The sequence below is a fragment of the Monodelphis domestica genome, chromosome 2 (genome assembly GCF_027887165.1).
Source record: "Monodelphis domestica isolate mMonDom1 chromosome 2, mMonDom1.pri, whole genome shotgun sequence".
NCBI lineage: Eukaryota > Metazoa > Chordata > Mammalia > Didelphimorphia > Didelphidae > Monodelphis > Monodelphis domestica.
In genome coordinates, this window is record NC_077228.1 from 129,307,806 (window position 1) to 129,330,288 (window position 22,483).

General features: G+C 36.1%; 1 protein-coding gene and 1 pseudogene across 2 annotated transcripts in view; one reads left to right on the forward strand and one right to left on the reverse strand.

Annotated features, from left to right (window-relative positions):
- The window catches only part of RAB3GAP2 (RAB3 GTPase activating non-catalytic protein subunit 2), a 163,667-nt gene that overhangs the window by 19,531 nt on the left and 121,653 nt on the right, over window positions 1–22,483 (reverse strand). For both annotated transcript variants that reach the window (XM_001375614.5, XM_016430178.2), the window contains exons 29-31: window positions 11,782–11,817; window positions 10,061–10,135; window positions 9,569–9,787 (exon numbers count right to left, since the gene is read on the reverse strand). In XM_001375614.5, coding sequence (XP_001375651.1) covers window positions 9,569–9,787; window positions 10,061–10,135; window positions 11,782–11,817 — 330 coding nt within the window. The remainder of the gene's footprint in view (window positions 1–9,568; window positions 9,788–10,060; window positions 10,136–11,781; window positions 11,818–22,483) is intronic.
- Window positions 11,989–13,150, forward strand: LOC130457590 (syndetin-like; annotated as a pseudogene).

Here is a 22,483-nt window from a genome sequence, read left to right on the forward strand (position 1 = left end):
GAGACCATTTGGTTTCTCCTCACCCAGGTTTAGCCCATCTGCCTAGACAGTTTTATTGGGGAGTGGCCACTACACATGCTATATAGTTTCTTAGAGCTCCAGGTGAGAACTGAGTAACTTATGGATGAGTAGCCCTGAAAAAAGCTTAGCAACCCCTCACACCAGAGATGCTAGTCCTCCCTGCATATGCCCCACCAACAATGTAATTTGGCAGCCAAAATAGCTAATGTGATTTTTGGCTAGGTTAAGAAAGGCATTAGAGTCTGAACAGTGTTATACATGGAGTAGGATAGTCAGTTGTAGATGCTACATTTTAGAATGGCAATGTTAAAAGAAAAAGTATACAGAACATGTCAACTAACATGATAAAGGATCCTGAGATTATGTTGTACAAGGATCAGTTAGAGGAACTGGGGATGTAACCTGGACAAATTTTGGTACTAGTAGCTACTTCCAAATATTTGAAGTGTTATGTATAAGAGAGACTTGATTTATTCTGATTGGCTCTGTGGATGAGAGAATGGGAAAAAGCCTGCAGCACAGCTGAAGGGACAGAGCTGTCAATCAAGGAAAGCATTCTGAATGGAACGGTGACTGGGAAGGACGATTGAAGCAAGGAACAGCCAAACTAAGAGAGTTGGTCTCTTGCTCTTGGGACAAGAAGCAGTAAGGACTGAAAAGATCCTGCTCTCACTGATTTCTCCCTTTAAGACTCAAGTGACTAAAATCCTTAAACTTGTCAGTCACCTTCCCACTTCAAAGACTCTATTCCACTATCCTTCAATTTAGGAGTATTGTAAGATTAGGGAAACCCTCTCTCCCATCAACTTCCCTACCTTTCCCCTTCTCCTAAGTAAAACTCCTGGTTTAAACTTATCAAAGAGTGAGTTATCTGTCTGATATATCAAAATACTCACTCAGAGCTGATTTCCAGTGATACCAACTGAAGAACCAACTGATGGGGGAAGGGAGGAGGGAGGAAGAAAAAAAAGGGGGGACAGAGGTAGAGGAGATTGGTTGATCTGATCTTTCCATAAACATAACCCTTAGTTAATTCCCCTAATAAAATTTGGCATCCTAAAAAGATTGTACCCTACTGTGAAGATTGTATTTGGCTATCTCCTGATTGTAACAATGAAGGTACACTTAGCTCTTCCTTGATAGTGAATATAAATTGTAATCCCCAGTCTATTTTTAGATTTTAATACCCAAAAGTGTTAACTCAATATTTAAACCATTTTAACCACAAGAAGGTGTGAACGAAAAAAAAAAGTGCAAATTAACCACAAAGAGGTGTGAATACCCATTTCATTCATTGAATGGAAGGTCTGTGACCCACATGTGAAAGAATGGGAAATCCTGAAGAGGAGTGTCTACTGTGATTGATAGACAAAAATTTAGGGGAGGTGACACAAGAGAAAAAGGTCTTTAAATAGAGGAAACAGAGGCACACAAGATCAATTAAGAATGAAGAAGAGTCATTCTGAGAAGACACTGGAAGACAGACACATAAGGAGAGACTAGAAGACAGACACTCGGACTTGGAGTGAAGACACTTGGCTGTGGAAGTGGACCCCTGGAGGAAGTCCCTGCAGGAGACCTCAGACTGCTTTCCCTTTAGACAGCCACCTTGGTGAGTGAAAGGCTGGCTTAGTTTCCTTGCCTTTCTGGAGGTGTGAACCTCTGAGAAAGGCCCATCTCTCTCTCTCTCTCTTCCCTTTTCTCTCTTCCTTAAGATCTTCCCTCTATTGTAAATAAATTACCAGTACATTCCAATTACTTTAGTAATTCATTTTGGGATTTAGAAATTAAATACCTGGTGACCACCAATTAATATATTCAAGTCCGACCACAATAAATTTAATACTACCCGATAGTGAGGAAGCCAAGAGAAAAGAAAACATGTTCATGCAAGTAGTGTGTGGCATGATGGTGTTAGCCATAATAACCTGTTACTGGGTATATACTATCTTATACAGCAATATGACCAATATAGTATTGGAGACGATGGGGTACATATCAAATACCACTACATTCCTGATGAATATACCATTCCAAAACAATATCATCTTATGGCAAGTGATTACTCGGGTTTAAATTTTTACCATGGCTGCCATACAGACATTTACTTACATGAAGAATATCTATAAGTTTATGGTACCAATAACAGCAGCACAACTTATGGTAGTGGACACTAACTTAGAAGATCTTGTAAAGAATATGTGTGAAGAATTTTTAAAGAAAAAGGGTTTAGATCGGATCCAAATGGGAAATGGACAGGCAGACAATGTAACTAAAGATAAAGAAAAGAAAGCCAAGAAGAATAAGTTGGGTGCACAGGGCAATGACAAGAATAAGGACACTAGTACAAATAAGGATGCTGAGAAAATTTTTCCTTTGAAGGATGTCACAAAGATCTCAGACACAGCAGGAGTTTTACACTCCAAAGTCCACAAACAACTCACCACACAGGAATTGGATTCCATTAGGAAAAGATTCCCAAAATTTATCTCAGAGCCCCATAGATCGCACAAGGAACTAAAAAGGGCTTTTTGAGCCCTTTTTAGCTTTTGGAGCCCAGTTTTGATGACACAGAATTCCTTCTGTCAGAGTTGTTTAGCCCCCATGAACATCGTCAGTTTATTGAAAAAATGAAATCAGACAGCACCCTGACAAGCTGGCCAACAGAGGAGCAAAGAGAAGATTCTGACTTCTCTAATCCAGCATACATGACATACCTCAGGAAATGCAGGGAGGATTTGCTCCAAGCAATCAAAATAATTTTCTCCAAGCCAAATGCATGGGGTAAATTTGATAAATTGGTCCAAGAAAAAATGGAGCACCCTGCCACATTCATTGACCACCTCTCTGAAACTACAGAGTCTATTATAGGAATAGAAAAGGACTCAGAAGATTCAGCAGCTCATGTCAGAAGGCAATTTCTTAGGGGTTACACATCATACCTAAGAAATTTTTTCAAGAACTATTTCCCTTAATATGATACAGTGACTATCTGAACTTTGGGGCTTTATGACAGTCATACAGAACAAAATAGGCAGGGGTCAGAATTAAAAAAAAATTACATGATACAGAACAGAATTTGAAGCAAAAAGAGATCCAAGAAATTAAAAATCTAAATACAGTCAAAACATACACAAAACCTTCTTACCAGCCAAGGAAAGTACAAAGGGAAACCAGACAATGCTTCTTTTGTCATAAAACTGGATACCTCATAAAAGATTGCTTTCTCAAAAAAGAAATATGAAGTAAACAATAACAACACAAGGAAAACAATACAAACAGCAGAGAAATAGTTGCTGCAATCATTGTAGTTTGAAATAAAATCAGGAAGCATCAAATCTTGAAGATTGCAGCTTTTAACGCAGGGACTAAACCCAAATATTCAGATATTATAAGAAGGGAGGAAGGAAAGGGAGGGGGAAAGGAGGGAAAGAAGGTTGGCTGATCTGATCTTTCCACCAACATAACCCTCAGTTAATTCCTTAATACAGCTCCAGAGGACAAAACTAGGAGTAATAAATATAATTTGCAGAGAAGCAGATTTCAGCTAGTTGAAAAGAAAAATTTCCTACCAATTACAGTCATCCAAAAATAGGATAGGTTGCCAGAACAGGTAATACATTCTTTCTCACTGGAAGTCTATCACACCACAATTAATCAATATTGTAAAGGAAATGTTAATTATAACAACAAGACAAGAAAAAGAAATTGAAGGAATAAAACTAAGCAATGAAGAAACAAACTAATACTCTTTGCAAATAATATGACGGTATATTGAAATTGTTTGAAACAATTAACAACTTAAGCAAAGTTGCAGGATATAAAATAAACTTTGATAAATCAGAAGCATTCACCAATAAAACCTAGCATGAAGAGATATAAAGAGAAATTCTGTTTAAAATAACCACAGAAATGCTTTTTGTGGTGGGAAAAACTGGAAAATGAGAGAGTATCCCTCAACTGGGGAATGGCTGACCATATTATGATGGTGACAAGACTATTGTGCTATAAGTAATAATGAACTGCTTGATTTCTACATGAACTGGAAAGACCTCCATGAACTGATGTGGAGTGAAATAAGTAGAACCAGGAGAACATTGTACACAGAAACTGAAACACTGGGGGACTATCAAATGTAATTGACTTTGCTACTAAAAGCAATGCAATAATCTAGGACAATCTCTAAGACTTATGAGAAAGAATGCTATCCATATCTAGCCAAAGAATTGTGGGAGTAGAAATCCAGAAGAAAATGTGTTTTTATCAATTATTTATATGGGTATATGATTTGGAGTTTTCAGTTTAAAAGATTACTCTTTTATAAAAATAAATATTATATAAGTAGGAGTTGAATGATAATATATGTATAACCCAGTGAAATTCCTTGTCAACTCAAGGATGGGGGAGAGAAGACGGGAGGAAGACAACAAGAATCATGTAACCATGGAAAGAAATTTAACAATAAAATAAAATAAAATAATAACTGCAGACAGTATAAAATGCTGAGGAATTCACTTGCGAAGACAAACCAAGAGACTCTGAATAATTGCAAAATACTTTTCACACAAATAAGACAGATCTAAATAACTGGAGAAATATTAATTGCTCATGGGTAGGCTAAGCTATTAAAACAAAAATAAGAATTCTAAGTTAATTTACTTGTTCAATGTGTGAAAGAGGTATTGGGAAAGGCATGCAGCAAGATAAGAAGCAGTGGCTGAGTGGTGACCTGTCAATCAAACCAAGGTTCCATTTAAAATGTTACTGGGAAACAGTTGAAGGCAAAAGCCAACTGTGGCTGAGCTCTGGACCTGACTTCTGCTGGTTGTCATATGGGAAGGAGGAGCTGATTTATCTCTTGGACTTGGAATAATCTCTCTGACTTGCTCTGTTGGTGATAATGACTGAAAGCCAGACCTATCAATCATTTCTCTCAAGTTGAACTCTATCCCAATATCCTCCAACCTAAGGCCAACCTGTAGTCTAGGGAAATCCTTAACCCTCTTATCTCCATTCTCCATCTTTTCCTGTCTTCCTAAAATAAACCCTTACTTAAGCTAAAAGAAGATAAAGTATTTTCATTTAAGTCACCACAAACTCACCTTGAGTGATTTAGTTGGCAGAAGAAGACAAAAGAGAGGGAAGCTGAACAGGCTGAAGAGGGAGGCTGAGAGAGAGGGAGCAAACAGGAGGAAGAGAGGTATAGAGGGAGGAGGGGAAGACAGAAGAAATAGGATAACTGCCTGATCTATTAGAGATCTATTAACCATCAAGTACACTCTCTCATTATTATCTATTACAAATGCCATACCAATCAAAATGCCAAAGAATTATTTTATAGAACTAGAAAAAAAAATTCATCTGAAAGAACAAAAGATTAAGAATATCAAGGTAATCAATGAAAAAAACATTAAGGAAGGTGGCCTACTAGTTGCAGATTTTAAACTTTATTATAAAACAATCTGGTAATGGCTAAGAAAAAGAGTGGTGGATCAGTGAAGTAGATTAGATAAGGTACACAATAGCAAAATGACCACAGTAATGTAAGGAAGAGATTACAACATCAGTGAGATTGGCAAGCAAATGCAAAGAAATGGAAGCTTGAAGGACTGTCAATCAAGGAGAGAAGAGAAGATTCCAAAGAGGAATTTGGTCAGGGAGATAGTTAAGAAAGTCAGCATCTGAAACTGATTACTTTTCTCTCCTGAACTGTGGAGAAGGAGCTAGCAGACAACTGATCTAAATTCCTGGTTAGTGACTTAACATTGAAAAGATTGGGGCATAGCTCTGAAGATCCTTTTCAATCTATCAACAATATCCCCTCAGAGACAAATCAACTTTACTTCCTTGTACTGAATTTCATAGTAGATTAGGGAGACCATAAATTCCTTCTTTCTTATTCCAACTCCCTAATGTTACTTCCTTAAAATAAATCCCTTTAGAAAGTACTATAGTGTCAAATTAGTCCTTTGAAAGCTGCTGTTAACTTGCCATCTGAGAAGAGCTGTTAGGACCAATTGAGAGAGAGACAGGAAGTGGGGGGGGGGTGTAGTAGAGGCTGGGGAGAGAGCTTGTAAAGGAAAATGCAAGGCTAAAGATGATCTGTCAATCAAGACCCAGAGTTCTAAATGGAATGTTCCCAGGAGTTGGCAGTTTGAGCTGACAGGGGAGGAGCCTGGAAGTCTCTCTCTCTCTCTCTCTGGAAGTTTGAATGGGCTGAAAGACTCTGGTGGGGCTGACTTGGTTTTTGGGGTTCTCTGGCTTTGGACAGTTGAAGTTGACAAGAAGGAGAAACTTGGTTTTGAGTTGGTGGTCTATTTGAGAGTTGAGCTGGCCAAGAGAAACTTAGAGACTTTGAACTTTGTTTTTTCTCTGGAGTTGAAGCTGAGAAAAGAGAACAGCCAGGTTGAAGAAGAGACTTTTCTTGGTGAAGAAGAAAGAAGATTCAAACAGCTGTCCTCCATCTCCCTAACTGTCTTAGAGTCACAGTTTGTGACTGGAATACTTCCTCAAACCTTCCTAAAATTATCCCCATAGTTTAGGGAAATCCTCATCCCTCTTAACTCAGTTTCCCATCCTGTTATCCCAATAAACCCCTTGACTTGAAAAAGGAAAGGAAAAGAATATCTTTATAATCTACTCAAGCAGGGAGGGAAGAAGCCAAAGGCTTCAAGAAAAACTGGGTGGAGAGGGTTGGAAAAGGGAGGGAGTTAAGGGGGGGAGGAGGTTAGGAAATAGATTGACCCATCAGCCATCAGTAGGGATCAATAGGCAGAACCCCAGAGTATCCTCCAGTATCTATCTAGAGCAGTATCCCCTATGTACCAGCATCTATGTGTGTGGCATCCTTCAGCATTTCTCTGTTCTACCTCCATTACAAATAAGCAGCCTCAGGTCCCATATAGCAGCCTCTCTAGTCACAAGCTGGAGACGAGTAATAGTTTCCAGTCAGTTTATCTTCTCAAGAAGAAACAGTTTCCCCTCAGTTTATCTCTCTATTTCAACAAGTAACAGTTTACTTCAGTTTACTTTTTCTATCACAGGGGAAGAAGTAAGAATCCCAGCTTCTCCTCTAACCTATTTCTTAGTGTCACCGCTCCATCACTTCTCTTACCTTAAATATCCTAGTAAGGAACATCTATTACAGTAATGTGTCAAGGAAGTTCATTCCCACCCCCTCCTGAGTAGCCTGACCTATCTATCAACATTTCTCACATAACACAGTTATGCCAGGTTTGTGTCCACTACAGGCTGTATGTCAATAAAAGGGAGGGGGAAGGTCTTTTCTGGGCTTTTGGGATTTTGAACGAACATGGGGAGAGAGCAGTCAGGTAAGGAGGGAGAGGAAGAACTTAATGAAGGATAGGCACATCCTTACTCTTAGAGTAAGGCAGTGAGATTTAACTTTAGTCTTATCTACCCTTTCTATTAATAAACTTTATAAAATATATATCTGGGTACAAATATTAATTTAATCCTTACAGTAACCTATTGTTTGATAAAGGTCCAACCTTCTGTAATGAGAGCTTAATGTTTCACAAGAATTGTTGGGCAACTTGGAAAGTGGTTTGGCAAAAAGTAGGCATAAATTAACATCTTAATGTATACCAAAATATGGTCAAAATGGATAAATGATTTAGATGTTAAAAGTGATATCATAAGCAAGTTAGGAGAGCTTGGCAAAATGTACATATGAGATAGAAGGATAAGAAAAGTTTATGACTAAATAAGAGACAGACCATATTATGGGAAATAAAATAGAAAATTTTGATGATATGAAATTTAAAAGGCTTTGCACAAACAAAATTAATGCAACTGAAATCAGAAGGAAATCATGAAACTGGGGGTAGGAGGGGGAGAGAATTGGCATCAAATTTCTCTGATGAAGGTCTCTTTTCTCAAGTATAGAGAACTGAGTTTTATAAGAATAAAAAAAATTCCCTAGTTAATAAATGGCCAAAGGATATGAACAACTAATTTTCAGAAGAAGAACACAAAGCTATCAATAGTCATGTAAAAAAATACTCCAAATCACTACTGACTAAAGAAATGCAAATTAAAACAACTCTGAGATACTACTTCATATCAGTCTGGCTAAAATGAAAGAAAAGAAAAATTGCAAATATGGGAGGGAATGTGGAAATATTAAGACATTAATGTATTGTTGATAAGAGTTGTGAAGTAGTCAGACCATTCTGGAGAATAATCTGGAACTATGCCCAAAGGGTTTTAAAACTCTTTATACGTTTTGGCCTAGCTATACCACACTACTAGGTCTATATTCCAAAGAGATCAAAGAAAAGGGATAAGAACCTATTTGTACAAAAATATTTATTAGAAGCTCTTTTTGTGCTGGAAAAGAATTGGAAATCAAGGGGACAACCCATCAGTTGGGGAATGGCTAGACCAGTTATGATATTTGATTGTGATGGAACACTATTGTGTTCCAAATGAGGAGAAGGATTTGAAAAAAACCTGGGAAGACATATATGAAGATGAGTGTAAACATATATTAATGTAGACATATAGAAATGCAAAGTGAAGTCCACAGAACCAAGAGAACATTGTACACAGTAACAGTAATATTATAAAGATAATCAACTGTGAAAGACTTAGCTACTCTGATCAAGACAATGATCCAACACAATTCTGAAAGCTCCATGATGAAAAATACTATCCACTTCCAGAGACAGAACTGATGAACTCCAAATTCGCACTGAAGCATATTTTTTTTTACTTTCTTTATTTCTTTTGTTTGTGTTTTCTTTCTGCAACATGGCTAATATGGAAATATGCTTAGCATAACCTCACATGTTTAATTGAAAGCAAAGTGCTTGGTTTCTGAAGGGAAGGTAAAGAGAGAATTTTGAACTCAGAATTCTAAAAAAATTATTGTCAAAAATTCTTTTACATGTAATCAGGAAATATTTAACTAAACAAAAAAATAGAGGAAGAGAAACTCAGGCTGAGAGAGCTTAAGTGACCTGCCCCAGGTCATAATCTAGAAAGTATATAGAGCCGGATTTGAAATCAAATTCTGATTCCAGGATTCACTAAGCCGCCTGATGCCTCAATATAATATAAAGTCCATCTACATGTGAATATAATAAATTAATAACAATAATTTAATAAAAAGGGATTATTTGTGTTTTTTAAATATCTAATTTTTATCTTACATAAAATTACAAGTTTATTTTGAGATTTAGTCAAAAATATAAATGGATAATTTCTGATAATCTAGTATAAATAGCTTCCTTTCTACTAAAACTTCCTTTCCTGCTATATTCTGTACCTTCAACATTAGTAAAAATTATAATATAGGAAAAAATTACTTTCTGAAATATAATCCAGCTACATTTCTAAAAATGAATGAATTAAAACATCAATGAACTCATTTGAATATGAATTGTTCAGACTCCTCAGAAGAGATGATTCATCCTCATTCACCTTCAAAGAATGGTTTCCTAATGATTCGCCATCATTAACTTGGGCCTCATGTCTTTCCCATGTGTTTTAAAGCACATAGCTTTGAAATTACAGTACTTACCTTACTGTCAAAGAGGGAAAGAGGTTTCACAGACTTCAGTGAAAATCTCATGATTCCATATAAGATAGAGCACAACACAGAATGGTGTTCAACAAGTGGATAGTGGATATGTTTCTGTTCAAGAGCCAGCTCCACTATTGATATTGGTCCTTCCACAGATACCCAGGCATCTTCAGTATCTAAAACAGGCACTTGCATTTCATCACTGCTGACATCAGCCTATGAAGAGTTTGAAAATAGAAAGATTTATGTCAGTAATCTGCTGAGAAAGAGACTCCTCAAATTTGCAAATTCTACATTGTCTTTAAAAGAGCAAAGCATAGAGAAATTTTTTCCAGTTCAAACAAAAACTTTCCTAGTATGAAAGTAAATTAATCTCCAGAGAAGATCACGAGACACTTTTTTGTCCTTGTAGCCCATACTTAAAACTCGTGATTAAAATTCTCCAACACTCCATAATAACCATAGTATATTAAAATATGCATATTTTACCTCCATTAAAGTTTGAAGAAGATCCAAACAGGAGTCAAGAAAAGATGTCATTGCTGTGTCACTCATACCCACATCCTAATTTTTAAAAGAACATATAAATTAAAATCTTCAAAACTAATGTTTTTCAAAAAATGATTTAAATTGATTTTTTTACATTGAGTTAACAAGTTGGAATTGCAAAGTTAGAAGGCATTAAAATGTCAATATTGTTCAAATTAAATTCAAATACTCTAGAAGTTTATAATCAGTTTGTAGTACTAATGACATGTATATAATATTAAATGATTTTTGTATATATACATATGTGAGTATACATATGTGTAGTTGTGCTTATCACATTTTCTACATTAAGTATACTGACAAAGTCCCTTCTGACATATACTAGTTGTGTGATTCTGGGCAAGTTACTTAAACTCTCAGTGCCCCAAGATCCTTTCTAAGATGATAAAGTTGTGTAACTGAAAGTTCACTATATACTGATATATCAAGTTTTAAACATATACAACCCACCATGTAGTTATGTATATATGCACATATCATACATGCATATTATTAAAAGTATATAAATGCTAACTATGTAAATGGACATATATGCATATTAAACATATATATTAAATGTGAATATACTTTAATATTCCATATATTACACAATATTTATAATGATGAATTCATTAGAACTGTGATTTCATTAGAGTAAGTTAGCTCCCAAGGAAGAGTTGTATGTAATGATGGATGTAAATAGGAAGTAAACTAGATTTTGGTGAATACAAGGGAAAATTTTCCTAACAGTTAGAACATACAAAAGTAGACTTGGCTGCCTTAGGAGTTAGTGGATTCAAGACAAGATTGGATGATTAATTTGTGATAATGGGAATTCAAGATTCTTTTTTGGAGTCTGGGTTCAACTAGATACATGGATATATTTTTACTTTGGCTTTGTCAGATATCATGATTGCAATTCCTGACTTCTTTCTCTCAGTTGAGGCCCAATCGATTTTGCTCCAACCTTTATTCTGACCTTGTGAGTATCTACTCGCCTCATGTGTGTTTCTTGTAGACAACATATGGTAGGATTTTGGTTTCTAATTAACTCTGCTATTTGTTTTCGTTTCATGGGTGAGTTCATCCCGTTCATGTTCAAAGTTATGATTGCCACTTGTGTATTCCCCAACATTTTGATATCTTCTCCTAGTTCTGTCCTTTCTTCTTTTGCTATATCCTTTTAAACCAGTGGTCTGCTTTTAATCAGTCCCCCTAATCCCTATCCTTAATATGCTTCCCTTTCTGCCCTCTCTATTTTTGTTCCCTTCTTCTTATTTTGTTTTAGGGTCTGTTGTCTATATTAATTACATACATTTAACCCAATTCAATAAGGCATCTGCACAAAGGCATTTACTATTATTCAATTAAATGGAGTTAAATACATTATATTATTATTTATTTAATATAAATATACATTGTCATTTTGCAATTCTCATTCATAGTCCAAAGTTTTTTTAATGGGCTATGTGAAAACCTATTCTGAATAGCACTATCTGACTATTTGGAAACATAAATTTAATAAGATGAATATTACTCATTTTTAATTTCTTTATCATGTGATATACACCATGAAAATTCAAAGCTAATTTATCTAGCACAAGTAACTATGAAATAAAATGCAAGGTTTAGGAACTATCTTCACCTCAATGTATTTAGAATAGAGAATAAGATTCACCTACCCTTCTGCATAATCTATCCTTTGGAGATTTTCCAACCTGGCAGAAAAGAAAAAAATGTTATTTTTAGTGATTCAAAGAAATAAGAAACTACAAAATAATCTTCATGGCTTAGAATGATACAAAAAGAAACTACAAAACTGAACTCTCCACTGATTTCTTCCAATTATATATACAAAGTAGGTATATTTTATAAATGAGGAGAACTAAATGACAAAAGTATGATTTGCTTTTAGCATATTTTAATCTCCTTTTTTAGGAAATAAATTTTTTATATCTAACTTACCAAAATAAGAATCCCTCAAAACCTGGTTCAAATTTCTGTAGCCAAGTAATTAATTCTGTCTCATTGAAATCTAGAGCTATAACCATTAAGAATAGCTAACACACTAGTACAGTTAGGGTCAAAGAACCTCCTCCTCCTCCCTCATCATGTAGAAGATCAAATTGCTCATAAGACACCAAGACTCTCTCAGTGACCAAAGTCCCATTGAGAATTTCCAGCTACTGGACAAGGAGGAATTGCAGGAGCTTTGGGAACAGCCCACAGACCTCCAAGCCCAGCAAGAACTCATCAGCATCATCTCTCTGACTTATTTGGCTGTAACAAAGTATGAGATTAAGAAGCTCTCTCCTGTTCTCAAATTTCAAGAATTAGAGGCATACAGAAATAATCTGAAATGACACCAAGCTGCTGTCACTAAGAAAGTCACAGATTTGATCCCTGAAAAGCAGCCCACTCATGCTAAAGAACTAAAGAGTGATCTTGCTGCAGATGGTCCATCAGTTAATAAGTTGGACCAACAGAAGACACCTATATATTGCAAAGGAGGGTTTAACTCAAACCAGCCTGGCTATTCTTATCAATTAGAAGAAGCACCAACTGGTCAGCCTGCAGAAATTCTTGTTGTCTAAAAAATAGGCATTTGCTTGAGTAAGATGCTAGAGTTAGATTATTCTGGAGCTATCCCTTTGCCTCAATTATCTGCAGGTGGCCAGCACTTTCCAATATTACAGCTACATCAGTGAGATGGACTCCAAGCTACAGACCATCCTAGAACAAACTGAAGATAGCTGGACACTGCACTCTCCAAGATCTGCAAGAACCTGGATGTAGCCACTAGAGTAAAGTGTAGCAGGTCCACAGTTGATTGTGGAAGACCCAGACTTTGATATCAAGCTGCACATGCACTTTATATGGACCATCCACAACACCATGTTCCAAGAGGTCCTAGGATACACAGAGTTGTGCATGGGCAGCAAAGACACCAAGTTTCAGAAGCTTTGGTACAAGAACTTCAATACAGCTGGTTTTCCTTACACTTTGAAATGGCAAAGATGGCCCTTGAGGTTTGGACCCAGGTATTGGTAGCCTCGTTTTTTTTTTTATAAGTCTGACTTTTAAGTGCAATGTAATGACAAAAGCTACCATCATCAATTGCTGTCAAAGCCTCTCTTCATTGAGGTTAGAAACTAACACAGGAGTTTTTACATGGCAATTTTCCCAAAATGAATGTAATTTTCTTCCTAAGTCTATCTGTCCTCCCACATTCTTCTCTGAGGTCTTGGCCTCAGAATTTATTATCAGCTCATGATTCTTAAAACACAGTCTTCTAAGGATCCTCTTCAATTGAGGATTAGCTGAACAAGGTGTGATATCTGATTATGATGGAATATATTGAGCTATAAGCAATGATGAGCAGAATAATTTCAGAAAAACCTGGGAGAACAGAAACAGAACACTGTGAACAGTAATAGCAATATTGAACAGAGGATCAACTATGATAGATTCAGCTATTTTAATCAAGACAATGATCCAAGATGATTCCAGGAGTCATGATATAAAATGCTCTCGATATCCAGAGAAAGAACTGATGAACTCTGCAAATTGAAGCAAATGTTTTTCACTTTATTTTTCATGTGTGTGTTTTCTTTTGCAACAAGGCTAATATGGAAATATGTTTTATATGACTTCACATATATAATCAATATCACATTGCTTGCCTTCCCAAAAAGTGAGGAAGGCAAGAGGGGATAGAATTTGGAACTCAAAAATTTTAAAAAGGAATTTAATTTTTTCACATTTAATTGGTAAATATCACCAAAAATAAAAACAAACATTTAAAAAAAGGGTAACTAATATGTATGACTATTCATGCATAATGATGCACACACAAAATTAGGAGATGGAAATTAAAGAAGTCAAATATTTTTCTAATAGGTAGTCTTTGAATTTCTTAAACCTACAAGATACCTTGTAGATTTATTATATATTAAATGATAGAAAAATAATCTCAGACTATTTCTGTCCTTAGGGATTTTATACTCTAGTGAATCACACACTTATAAGAATTTATTTTCATATATAATATTAAATTTTATAACTGTAGAGCATAAAGGGTATAGAGTAGAAAGGCTCTAAATCAATTCTTGTATATTAAGGAAAATTATTGTGTATTTCTGTTTCCAAGGTCTGAGTCAAATATTCCATGAAGTGAACCGTTTTTTACATTTCCTTTGTCTTTAGGAATCCTGATGAATGTCTTCCTAATAGAATCTGCTTAATAAACGAAGGGAAAAATGGTTTTTTTCCTGTGTATGTGACCCATCCCACTGTGAGGACAGAGAAGGGTGGATGGATTGACAGACCATGTCTTACTTAATTAGCTATCTACCAAATAGAAATATCTTGGGATGTTCAAGGTGGGAGCTGAATCAAGAGCTCCTAAAACTATTTATTAATCAGTTTGACCTAGTTTTGAGGTCCCTGGTCATTTGAGAGGGCCATGGAGACCTATATGTTACTGTCATTTTATTGGTTATGATGCTAGTCTAACCAGTAAGTGCATATATATTCAAAAAACTGATATTTCTTACTCAAATGCAGTCTCTCAAGACAATTTTAATTGTAATACCATGAAAGAGGAAAATGCAATAAGGATCTAAGTAATATGGACAAGTGCTATAAGAAAATTAAAAGATGGAAATCAGTGTGAGATATAAAGGTTTTGCATACGATATGGAAATGAATCTAGCCCTAAGTAGGATTTTGAAAGGTGGAAGGGAGAAGTAAGTAAATTTCAAGTACATGTGAGGTGTTGGATATAACATAAAAAAAGGTGTGGAGTAAAGAAGACTTTATTTAAGGAGACAGAAATGATATCTAAAATCAGGTTATAAACAAGCCAATATTAATAACTCATCATCATCATCATCATCATCAAATAATTCATCAATTCCTGTCTACTTCCACAAAATCTTAGCTAAAGTAATCTACTCATATATTGAGAGGAGCCTTGATGACCATAAGAAGGGAAGAGGCATATTTTTGCAAACAATATTTTAAGATGATCACATCTCTACTATTAGTCAGCTGACTAAAAGGTATACAGAATACAAGTTGTTTATTGTTCATTTACAATTAGAAAGGATTTGATATGGGTAAAGCAAAATATTGCTTTGAAGGATATCTTCCAACAAGATGTCAAATATATATCCCAAAATCATGAGATTCCTTGGAAGACATTAATATCAGATATAACTATGTTCAGTCACTTTTTGATGACTAATATCAGACAAGGCGCAAAATAAGACAGACTATCAAATTAAAGAAATCAAAATAAGGATCACTAGTAGCTAGCATAAGTTTTATTACTGTTGCTAACATTTCCAGAACATTACCAAATAATAGTGGGGGAAATGGGCATCCTAGCTTCACTCCTGTATTTACTGGAAAAGGTTCTAGAGTATCTTCATCATATATGATGCTTTATTCTGGTTTTAAATAAAAGCTTTTTTTATGATATTAAAGAAAGAACTCTCTATGCCTGTGTTTTGTAGAGGTTTAGTCTACAGGAATGTTTTACTTTGTCAAAAGCTCATTCTGCATCCATTAAGATAATCATGTGGGAGTTGTAGAGACTTCCAGGTAAATACGGCAGCAGTCTAGACTCAGGACTCTTCCTTTCCTCACCACCTACTGATACAGACAACCTCAAAAGCCCCCCCCCCCAAAAAAAAAAACAACCAAATTCATATGAATGAAGGGACTCTACAGCATTGAAGGTATGTGGGATTTGGGCATTTCCACACTATAAGGGGGTGAAAAAGCTCCCACCAAAAGGTGAGCTGATCTCCCCCACCCCACCTACGGAGCCAGAGTCAGAATCAGCTCTCGCCAGAAGAAGCGAGTGAGCGAGGGGCACCTCTAGAGTGAGTAAGGGGGCATCTCTAGGTCCTTGGGAGCTGACTAAGACCACCAAAGACCTAGCCCTGAGAGCAGCTACATGTGAAACCCCAGCAGGCTGAAGAGCTCAGACTGTGGGTACTTGCGGGGAAGATAGCACAGAGAAGGGAAGCAAACAGCAGAAGCTGTGGAGATTTGAGAGCTTGCCTCAGGCAAAATCCTTGCTCCTTAACTCCATGCACAGAGAGCCTGCCCATCTCACTCAGATTTCTGACTAAAAATGGAAGGAAAAAAACCTCCACAGTGATGGCAAATTGTGCCCAGGAGCAACAACCTCCCTCCACCAAAAAAAAAAAAATACAAGAAGAGGTGGTTGACCCAGGAAAATTTTTATGGAGGAAAAACCTGTGGAGGAAAAAAAAAAGGAAATAGGGGAGGAAATTCAAATAAACCCAAACCTTCCCCCCAAAATAGAAATTGTCCACAAGCTCTGGAAGAATTCAAATTGGAGCTTATCAAAAAGATGGAAGCCTTCTGGCAAGAAAACTGGGAAATAGTGCAAAGAGAAAACAACAGTTTAAAGGACAAGAACTCCCAATTGGAGAAATAGCTGGAAGCCATGAAAAGTAGGATAGACCAAACTGAAAAAGAAAACCAGTCTTTAAAGACCAGAATTAGGCAACTGGAAGACAACGATCTTGCAAAACAGCAAGAATTAATGAAGCAAAGTCAAAAGACTGACAAAATAGAAGAAAATGTAAAATATCTCACTGACAAGATGACAGATCAGGAAAACATATCATGAAGAGACAACTTGAGAATCATTGGTCTACCTGAAAAGCCAGAAATAAACAGAAATCTTCACATCATGTTAAAAGAAAATATCCAAGAAAACTGCCCTGATGTTCTTGAATAAGGGGGTAAACTAGACATTGAAAGAGTTCAAAGAACACCCTCTACACTAAATCCTCAAAAGACAACTCCCAGGAATGTAATTGTCAAATTCTAGAGCTTTCAAGCTAAGGAGAACATCCTACAAGAAGCTAAAGAAACAATTCAGATACCAAGGAGCATCAATCAGGATCACACAAGACCTGGCAGCTTCCACACTAAAGGACCTCAAGGCTTGGAACACGATATTCAGAAAGGCAAGAGAATTGGGTCTTCAACCAAGGATCACCTATCCATCAAAACTGACTATATACTTCCAGGGCAAAGTATGGGCATTCAAAAAAAAAAAATAGAGGATTTCTAAGTATTTGTAAAGAAAAGACCAGAACTAAGTGGAAATTTTGATATCCAAACACAAAGATCAAGAGAAACATGGAAAGGTAAATAAGAAAGAGAGGGAAAAGTGGAAAAATATTTTTTTATTCAAACTTTCTTCTTTAAGGGTTACAATTAGATCAAATTATATATATTAATATATGGGAAAAATGTTACTTATAACTCTCAAAAAATATATTCACTATTATAGAAATTAGAAGAATCATTCACAGTAAGAGATTGGGGTATTAAGTGCTATAAGATGCAAAAAAAAGAACAAAGGGAGGGGGGAATCGAAGATGGCACCAAGAGATACTTAAAGGAATAAAATAAATAGGATAATCTTTATCACAAAAAGATACATATGGGAAGGGGAGAAAAGAATACTCTTATAAGAAGGAGAGGAAGAGAGTGCTAATAGGTAATACTTAAATCTTACTCTCAGTGAAATCAATTCTGAAAGGAAGGAACATCTAGATACAGTGGGGTCTTGAATTCTATCTTATCCTATAGGGAAAGTGGGAAGGGAAAATTAAGGGGGTAGGGTAAGGGCATACAAAAAGGGAGGGAAAGGGGGGCGGAGGGAACTTAAGAGACCCAAAAACAAAATAAGAAGGAACGAACAAAAAGGGAGGGGGGCAGAAAGGGAAGAATATTAAGGGAGGGGATTAGGGGGATTGATTAAAAGTAAACCACTAGGAGGCAGCTGGGTAGCTCAGTGGATTGAGAGCTAGCCCTAGAGACGGGAGGTCCTAGGTTCAAATCTGACCTCAGACACTTCCCAGCTGTGTGACCCTGGGCAAGTCACTTGACCCCCATTGCCTAGCCCTTACCACTCTTCTGTCTTGGAGCCAATACACAGCATTAACTCCAAGATGGAAGGTAAGGGTTTTAAAAAAAAAAGTAAACCACTGATTTAAAAGGATATAGCAAAAGAAGAAAGGACAGAACTAGGAGAGGATATCAAAATGCTGGGGAATACACAAGTGACAATCATAACTTTGAACATGAATGGAACGAATTCACCCATAAAATGAAAACAAATAGGAGAGTAAATCCAGAATCCTACCATATGCTGTCTATAAGAAACACACCTGAGGCAGGTAGATACTCACAAGGTTAGAATTAAAGCAAAACCTATTGGGCCTCAACTGATAGAAAGAAGGCAGGAATTTCAATCATGATATCTGACAAAGCCAAACTAAAAATAGATCTGATTAAAAGGGATAGCGAAGGTAAATATATCCTGATAGAAGGGATTATAGACAATGAGGAAATATCAGTAATCAACATGTATGCACCAAATGGTATAGCATCCAAATTTCTAAAGGAGAAACTAGTGGAATTGAAGTAGGAAATAGAGAGTAAAACTATACTAGTGGGAAATCTGAACCTACCACTATCAAATTTAGATAAATTTAGATAAAAATCACCCTAGATAATGTAAAATACTTAGGAATCTATCTGCCAAGACAACACAGGAACTATATGAATATATTCCTGGTATAAACAACTACAAAACACTTTCCACACAATTAAAACTAGATCTAAACAATTGGAAAAACATTAAGTGCTCATGCGTAGGACGAGCTAACATAATAAAAATGACATGCCCTATCCAAATTAATTTACTTATTTAGTGCCATACCCATCCAACTACCAAAAAACTTTTTTACTGAATTAGAAAAAAACATAACAAAGTTTATTTCGAAGAACAAAAGATCAAGGATATCCAGGCAAATCATGAAAAAAAATGTGAAGGAAGGTGGCCTTGCAGTACCAGATCTCAAACTATACTATAAAGCAGTGGTCATCAAAACAATATGGTACTGGCTAAGAGACAGAAAGGAGGATCAGTGGAATAGACTTGGGGTAAGTCACCTCAGAAAGACAGTCTATGACAAGCCCAAATTGGAAGACAGTGTGGGAGAGATTGGGTCTGGATGAACATCTCACTCCTTACACCAAGATAAACTGAGAATGAGTGAATGACTTGAATATAAAGAAGGAAACTATAAGTAAATTAGCTGAACACAGAATAGTATATTTGTCAGATCTCTGGGAAAGAAAAGATTTTAAGACCAAGCAAGAGTTAGAAAAAAAATCACAAAATGTAAAATAAATAATTTTGATTACATTAAATTAAAAAAATTTTTTGTACAAACAGAACCAATGCAACCAAAATTAGAAGGTAAGCAACAAATTGGTAAAAAATCTTTATAACAAAATCCTCTGACAAGTCTAATTACTCAAATTTATAAAGAGTTAAATCAATGTACAAAAAAATTAAGCCATTCTCCAATTGATAAATGAGAAAGGATCATGAATAGGCAAGTTTTAGTTAAAGAAATCAAAACTATTAATAATCATATTAAAAAGTGTTCTAAATCTCTTATAATCAGAGAAATGCAAAGCAAAACAACTCTGAGGTACCACCTCACACCCAGCAGATTGGCTAAAATGACAGCAAAGGAAAGTAATGAATGCTGGAGGGGATGTGAATTGATCCAGCCATTCTGGAGGGCAATTTGGAACTATGCCCAAAGGGCACTAAAAGTCTGTCTGCCCTTTGATCCAGTCATTACACTGCTGGATTTATACCCCAAAGAGATAATAAGGAAAAAGACATGTACAAGAATATTCATAGCTGCGCTCTCTGTGGTGGCAAAAAATTGGAAAATGAGGGGATACCCTCTGATTGGGGAATTGGCTAAACAAATTGTGGTATCTGTTGATGATGGAATACTATTGGGCTGAAAGGAATAATGAATGGGAGGAATTCCATTGTGAAATAGAATGACCTCCAGGAATTGATGTAGAGTGAAAGGAACAGAACCAGGAGAACATTATACATAGGGACGGATACACTGTGGCACAATCGAATGTAGTGAACTTTATTAGTAGCAATGCAATGATCCAGGACAATTTGGAGGAATTCATGAGAAAGCACACAATCTACATTTAGAGGAAAAACTGGGAGTAGAAACATAGAAGAAAAACAACTGCTTGATCACATGAGTCAAGGGGGATATAGACTCTAAATGATCATCCTAGTGCAAACATCAATAATATAGATATAGGTTTTGATCAAGGACACATGTAAAACCCAGTGGAATTGTGTGTTGGCTACAGGAGGGGTTGGGGGAAGGGAGGGAAAGAACATGATTCTTGTAACCAAGGAAAAATATTCTAAATTGACTAAGTAAATTTTTTTTTTTAAGTGACTTGTTCAGGGCCACACACAGCCAGGAATGTCTGAAGTCAAATTTGAACCCAGGACCTCTTGTCTCTATACCTGGTTCTCAGTCCACTGAGTCACCTAGCTGCTCTGTGCATAATTTTTAATCTAACAATATGCTAGTAGGATTAGCCCCAAGACATCAAAGAAAGAGAAAAAGAACCTATACACTCAAAAATATTTGTAATATTTCTTTTTGTGTCTTTTAGTTGTGTTTAAATAGTTCCTGTATTTGTCTTGGCAGATAGATTTCAAGTATTTTATATTGTCTAGGGTGATTTTAAATGGAACTCTTTCTAATTCTTGCTGCTAAGATGTGTTGAAAATATATAGAAATGATGATGACTTATGTGGGTTTATTTTTTATTCTGCAACTTTGCTAAAGTTGTTGATTATTTCCATTAGCTTTTTAGTTGATTCTCTAGGATTCTTTAAATAGACTATCATATTATCTGCAAAGAGTGATACCTTGGTCTCCTCATTGCCTATTTTAATACCTTCAATATCTTTTTCTTCTCTAATTGCTACTGCTAGTGTTTCTAGTGCAAACAGATAAAAAGGATGAAAGGACCTTTTTGTCTGGTTGACAGACCTTGCAGAACTCTTGTATATATCTATCTAACACAGGTATACATACCATATGTAAATACAGCACAGTGAAAATTACATGTACATAATGTAAATCACAGGGCAATAACCTACTAACCCCACATAGAGATTAAAAGATAAAGATACCACTAACAACAGGAGGACTAGCAAACACAGGATAACATAAGAGTAGGGTAAGAATAGGGAAATAGGAAAGTTGATGCTCAATAAGCTAAAAGAGAGGAACAGAATAGAATAGGATAAGAGATAATAATAAGAAATTAAAAAGGTTAAAATAGCTAAGGGGAAGTTAAGTAAAACACAGAATCGTATAAGAATTTGCAAAGTGACAATAGTTCAAATGTATCATTAAGAGATTGTTACCATGTAGATTCAAGTCAAGATTGTTGCATAATGTTCTGGGACATTGTTAGTCCAAAATATTTTATTCAATTGTATCAATTCCCTGTAACTATGACACAACTACCCTGACTCTTTTCCCAGAAACCCTGTCTTAGATTTAGTTAGTTAAATTAAGTGTGAGAAATAGTTGAGGGAAAAGATTTTTTTCTTTCAGGTATATATATCTATATATAAAATATAGATAGATAAAAGCATAGTGATAAGAGCAATAGCGGTAAGTAACTTGTTTAACCCTAATGCATTGTCTGGGTGACAAAACGCACAAGATGAAAAGGGAGATTTGTAAGATAGGAGAGATAGTCCATTTTGAGCAGAGAACAGTCTCTGACAGAGACAAGCTGAAGAGAGAGTGGGAGAGGTGAGAGAAGAAAAAACTGAAAATTCCAGGAGAGAATCAGAAGCTTGGAGGTGCCACTTCATTTCTAGCTGGGAATCTGAGGAAAGAGGTAGATCTCCTAGGTTGGGAAGAAGTCTGTCTCTCTGGAGATCATCTGTCTCTTCCTGAACCCCCTGGATTTTGTGGAATGGGACTTTGAAGAGAGCCATCCACAGATCCATTCTAAGTATCTCCCTCTCTTACCCATCCCTGGACTCCTATACTCAAGTTAGTTAGCTTAGTAGATAGTAGTTGGCAAGAAGAGGGATCAAAGCTGAGAAGCCTTGAACCCCTAGACTTTGGAGGGCCAATTTGCCAGAGGGGACAAATTGTAGGGAAGCCCTGTTTACCCATTTTCCTACTTGACACCCTTACCACCCCTTCCCAGCTTGAACCCAAATAAATCACTTGTTATTCAACATTTAGATCAGGGCCAGTTTCTAACAATATAGTAAAGGGAATTGAAGATTTGGGGAGGATCACACTTCTCCCCAAAAGGGGGGTTAACTACTGGATCCCAGTGATCTAAGACTGCCAGATCCAAGGAATAGACATCTCTCCTTGGCAGTGGGAGTTGTAAACCTCAAATTTCCTTAGACTTATAAATGTTGGTAATTTCACCATTGGG